Below are 5564 nucleotides of genomic sequence, written 5' to 3' on the forward strand. Positions count from 1 at the left end.
CCGTCAACCATTTTTATTGTGAATATCAACAACTCCACCCTGATTGACTGCGTCATTGGGGACACCTACCCATCTGCAGTGGCAGAAAGTCAGCATCTGATGCAGGGACCTGAGCTCCACATGCACAGCGGTAACAGACCAACGCAGTTAACATTTATACTATGCTTTGTTGAATTATTTCATTTTTGTTGTATAAAACATGCTCTTAAACTGTGCTCATGAGAAGTAAAAACGTCATTTGTTTGTGTGCTACAGATCAGACGAGGTGCAGCTACGGCTGTGGGCAGCAGGAGGCAGGACAGGCCTCACCTCCTCCCTCACAGGACCCTCCAAGCATTAACATCCACGGCTCTCATCTCAAGTGTGTCATCATTGGAGACAATAACTACATGCACGCTGAGCAGTCCTACTGAAACAGATGAACCACCAATGTGAGGCAGCACAGAGCTGATGCACACACACTACACACTCTGAAAGCACTGTCAGTATTAGCAGAAACGTTGAGTCGTGTCGGTCTCCAGACCACTTTTTTTTTTTGGAAACTAGTAATGGTTCGATTGAATAGTTCTTTCATCTCTCCTTTTTTCTATTTGGCATGTCATTACTGTTTTGTTTCAGTAGGATGTTTTTCTGCTCTGGTTTGACGTGACTTGGCCATGATATTAGAGTACTGATTTAAAAACAAGTCAGTTACAGTTCTGCAATTGTTGTTAGAAATCCAGTTTACAGAAACAAACATCAGCTCCCCGGGCTCTTTTCAGTCAAAGGGTTTCCTGTTGTGCAATCCCAGATCTTCTTCTCCTCTGTCAGATATGAAGGCATAGTGTTGGGAGCACCCAGAAAATGTACTGCATTCATTTCCCATATGGAGATGACTTTGTAATGACACGTTTATGACCGATCATTCTGTAATCTCTGGCCAGTGGTCTGATGTGCTTACTGATGTATTTTGTGTGGTAGACAATGTTCTGTATGACTCATGAATTGTATATTGTGTGGTTGCACAGACCAACCCCACAGAGATGCTGTGTCTGAAATCCCTATCATGTCATGATAAAGGTGTTGACTTATGTTCAAACGTATGGCCCATGGTCATGAACAGTAGACTACTTAGCAGTGTTCATTGCTGGAAGTCACTCAGATTTTTTGCATTTTTATATTTAATATTGTTTAATCTTATAAAATGACCTGTTTGTGTTCAGGTGAGACAGATATGACTACTGTGCCTGCTATACTACTGCATGTTTTATTCTTCTGAAATATTGTATGTTTTTGATTCTTGATGAGTTTTGTTATTACTCATTTCTTCTTCATCTTCTTCTCCTTCTTTCCTTCTTTCTTTTTTTTCTCCTTCTTTCCTTCTTTCTTTTTTCCTTTCTTGCTTTTGTCTGGTGTTTTAAATGCACCAAGGCCTCTGCGGACCATGCAGCCTCTCCACCAGGCCTGCAGCTGCAAGGTCAAATGTCACAAGCCAAGGTTTAAAATTAGGTAGCTGTACAGAGGATCTGATAGATTATGTGATGGCAAGGCTCATGGATCTGAGTTCTGATCAGATGTTCTTACCTTGGTGGCAGCTCGGGCCTCTGCCTGCTGTTGCCGCAGTTTCTCCTGCTCCTCCCTGTCGTCCATCACCACCTGCTCCATCTCCCTGAACTGAACACAAATTAGCATCTAATTAGTGTTCAGCTAAAAATAAAGTGCACCGTGTTCAGCTCCGACAGCTGCTCACCTTCCTCCTCATCTCAGACACTTTGTCCAGGTTTACTGTTTTTTGGCAGCACACATTGTTGAGCTGCTGCTTTTTCTCCTGCAGCATTTGCTGTGTCCGCTGCTGCCACTCTTCCAGTTTCTGCTGCACCTCCTGGTCAACAACAATAGCCACAATTAACAAAACAAAGTGATAACAGCTGCTGCAAAACATGGCCAACTTACTAACACACAGCTGTGTGTTAAGTTGAGCATTTATATGCAAAATGCTCAGCTGAATATGCCTACAGAATCACGATGGATGGCCCAAATCTTTGTCTTCTCACAGAATAAAGTGACCTTTTAGACCTTTAAGTTTTTTGATTTGGTATTTCAATAGAATCTTATACAGGACAGTGTATTTATCATCTATTTTATTTGTATTTTTGATGATCATAAAAATACATTTTTATCAGTCTATACAGTAGTTTTAATACTCGTGCATTATATCATAGAGCATCTACAAAAATACTTCAACAATCTTTTGCTGTATCAGTAATCTGAAGCATATGTTAGCTTGCCTTAAAACTGTTGCAGCAGGCCAATGCACAAGTGTTTTCTTTTCTCTGACTTCTAGCCCCAGGTAAGTGCACACTTCCAGCGATTCAGCCATTTACACTGCTGACAAACAAGTCCTCATGTCTTTTTGATATGAGCTGGTGAAATAGTGTTTTCCTTAACAGATTTGTGACACGTTTGTGATCGAACACCGCTTAACCCACTGAAATTACAGATCAGGTTTTAGTCTGTTGCTTTTATTAGTATGTCTATACTTTGTCTTTTTGCACTATTTGTACATTCAAGAAAAAGTTAACTAACTAATTAACTACCATATTGTTTGCTGCTGTAAGAGCATAAAAAAGAATTTGATATGAGTGATTTACTAAGTTGATGTGAAAATTATTTTTAATGCCACATGAATCATACAGTAGATCCTGATAGATCTGATGTTTTACTCGCTGTAAGAAATCCATCCTTGTATAGAGCTCTGAGCTTGGACCTCAGCGGCAGGTGTGCAGCAGTACAGTGACTTCTAGTGTCAATGATGTAACATAGCAACTGGTTTAAGTGCAGGCTTCTGAGGACCCTGCAATGGTAATTTAGCTCCAGACAACACAGGTTTAAAGTCTTCTTAAACCTTCAGCTGCAGCTAAGCTAATGACAGTAGCCTCCGAAGGCAACAATCACAACAGTCTGATTATAGTAATAGTACCTCATGTTGATTTTGCAGATATTTCCTGGACTCCTCATGGACTCTTGACTCCTCCTTCAGCTGTTTCTGCAACAGCTGAGAGAGAAGGAGATAACAGAATACAAAACATGGTTAACATTTACTCTGGAGTCTAAGTTTAGATTTGTTACTGTGTTAATCTAAAAAAAAGGAAGACAGAGCCTGCTGGGAGAGATGTGTCTGATGAAGGTCATGTCTGCACTCTGATGGAGGATCTATTTGAAGACACCTGTGGGCTGGGTACATAGATGAGCCTAATCCAGACTGGACAGGAGCTGATGCATTGTTGGACCCACCTCCAGCTGCTCCTCCAGCAGCTGCTCAGCCCGGTTGATCTCTAGCTGGTGCTGCATCTCCATAATTTTCTCCACAGTCTTCTTCCTGTAGGCAATCTCTAATGACTGCTCTTTCTGCTGACACTTCAGGTGTGTTGCAAGATGATACAAGTCCTGAGGGGAAAAGTGTGGAAAGTGCTGGATCCCTTGGACTTTCACTGACCTGCAGACTAACATATTTGATTTTCTTCTCAAATGAAGCACCCACATCGACACATCGTCACTTACCCCCAATAGCCATTCATGAAGACAGGTTTGGTTTTTGGACCTACTCTTTGTTGCTCACCTTCAGTATCCAATTTTTCTCTTGAAGCTCTTCTTTTTGTCTTTGTAGAGTTTGTGCTCTCTCCTCCAGCTCTCTCTTTGCATTTCTGGGTAGAGAGACACACTATTGCTACAACACACTGTCCCGTCTCTCTCTCTTCTTCAACCCTTAGTCTTTCGACAGAGTAAGACACCACTGCTCTCAGAAATCCCATCACAGTTTGTCCAGAAAATGACATTCTTTAGTTAGCTATTCATATTACAATTAATTATTAGATTTTCTTCTCCAAATGATGTGTTCTGTTTCCAAATGATGTGATGATGATGTGATGAACCTTATCATGTTGTCACACTCCTTCTTCTGCTTCTTTTTTTCAACATCATCCAGAAAAGAGCTGTAGCTCTGTCCCTTCTCCAGCGCCCAATGCAGGCTTGAAATCTGACGTGAGATGTCCTGACTGCAGAGAAAGACACCTAGGAGAGACCTAGAAAAAAGTCAGAAACATTTCTCTCTTTGCTTGTCTGTACTACTCACCAGTGTCCATTCAGCTTCTTCAGCCTGGCTATCTCCTATACACACACACACACACACAGAGGCAGAAATTATGCTAGTCAGTACATTTTGTCAAGTCATCTCATGAAATGTAGGCTAGAATATCCTACCAAAAACATTCACATCATCATCAGAGCAGCAGACAGCTGTTAGACAGATGTTTCTCTGGACTGTGAACATAAAAAGGTGATTATGAGCAGTGGTAGAAGAGCCTTTACTTAAGTAAAAGTAGCAATACAACAGTGTAATATACTCTGTTACAAGTTAAAGTCCTGCATTTGAAATGCTACTTAAGTACAAGTACAAAAGTATTAGCATCAAAACATACTTAAAGTACTCATTATGCAGAATGGCACATTCCACATTGATGTATATCAAATATTGGATTATAATTACCACAGTTTAAAATCTTTATAAAAGAATGGTAATAAAAAGATATACTCAGTAATAATAATGAAAATAATAATAATAATCATAATGCATGTTCTTCTAAATATATAGTCAGAATACTCAATATTTTTTATTTTCAGTCCATTAGTGCTGCTTGTGTGGAGTAAGGGTAGGCATAATAAGCTTTAGCTTCAGCCTACACCTTTGGTCAATAAACATTTTGTTTTTATTTATTTCATTTTATTTTTGTATGATTATGTACGTGTGCATGCATACTTTTGCTCAAATGGATGTATGTACGTTTCATGCTTTTTTGTGTAAAATAATTGCAATTCTAATTTTGCTTGTTGACCAAAAACCTAATAAATAAATAAACAATGACTGATGCATTATTGTGTACATCACATTTAATGTTGCAGCTGGTAAAGGGGCAGATAGTTTTAACTAGCTTATATGCATTTACGGTAAATGGGATCAGTAAAGCCTTACTGCATTTTTTTTATATGAATCTTGTTCTGTAAAGTAACTAGTAACTAAAGTTATCAAATAAATATAGTGGAGTAAAAAGTACAATATTTGTGGTGAAGTCAAAAGTATGAAGTAGCAGAAAAGGAAAATATTCAAGTAAAAGCACAGATACCTCAAAATTGTACTTAAGTACAGAACTTGAGGAAATGACTTAGTTACTTTGCACCAATGCTAAACACAGAGCACTGTACACTCACCCGGGCTCCTGCTTGGCCTTGCGCCCTGACTTTCTGCACTTTCAGACTGTGCTCCACTAAGAACAGCTGGTCTGAGCAGTCCTCCAGGACCGCTACAAGTCTGAGCCTCTCAGTCCAGGACATAGCTTTCCTGTGAGCCAGGTTTCACACAGATATCGACCACATTAGTCGTGTAAACACAGGTCATGTTACATGTTTGTCTTCAAGTTGTAGGCAATGCAAGCACGGTGCTAACCCAAAACCTGGGACAATGATGCTTCGATATCCCGTTAATTTACCACAAGACGATAAACAGACGATAAACAGACTCTTTCATAAAC

The 5564-nt window shown here is 39.7% G+C and overlaps 1 protein-coding gene and 1 long non-coding RNA gene across 2 annotated transcripts in view; one reads left to right on the forward strand and one right to left on the reverse strand.

Annotated features, from left to right (window-relative positions):
- Positions 1–6: 6 nt before the first annotated feature.
- On the forward strand, positions 7–411 carry LOC109966632 (uncharacterized). The gene is made up of 2 exons (XR_002275809.1): positions 7–130; positions 256–411. It is a non-coding gene; the product is annotated as an uncharacterized LOC109966632 (long non-coding RNA).
- An 888-nt stretch (positions 412–1299) lies between these two features.
- The window catches only part of LOC109966657 (IQ domain-containing protein G-like), a 4712-nt gene continuing 447 nt past the window's right edge, over positions 1300–5564 (reverse strand). Inside the window, exons 2-10 of the mRNA XM_020611678.1 lie at positions 5245–5374; positions 4112–4146; positions 3912–4034; positions 3599–3683; positions 3274–3426; positions 2960–3034; positions 1730–1861; positions 1564–1653; positions 1300–1449 (exon numbers count right to left, since the gene is read on the reverse strand). Of these exons, the coding sequence (XP_020467334.1) occupies positions 1300–1449; positions 1564–1653; positions 1730–1861; positions 2960–3034; positions 3274–3426; positions 3599–3683; positions 3912–4034; positions 4112–4146; positions 5245–5374 (973 nt within the window). The remainder of the gene's footprint in view (positions 1450–1563; positions 1654–1729; positions 1862–2959; positions 3035–3273; positions 3427–3598; positions 3684–3911; positions 4035–4111; positions 4147–5244; positions 5375–5564) is intronic.

This window comes from Monopterus albus, unplaced genomic scaffold (assembly GCF_001952655.1).
Source record: "Monopterus albus unplaced genomic scaffold, M_albus_1.0 scaffold116.1, whole genome shotgun sequence".
NCBI classification, from domain to species: Eukaryota; Metazoa; Chordata; class Actinopteri; order Synbranchiformes; family Synbranchidae; genus Monopterus; species Monopterus albus.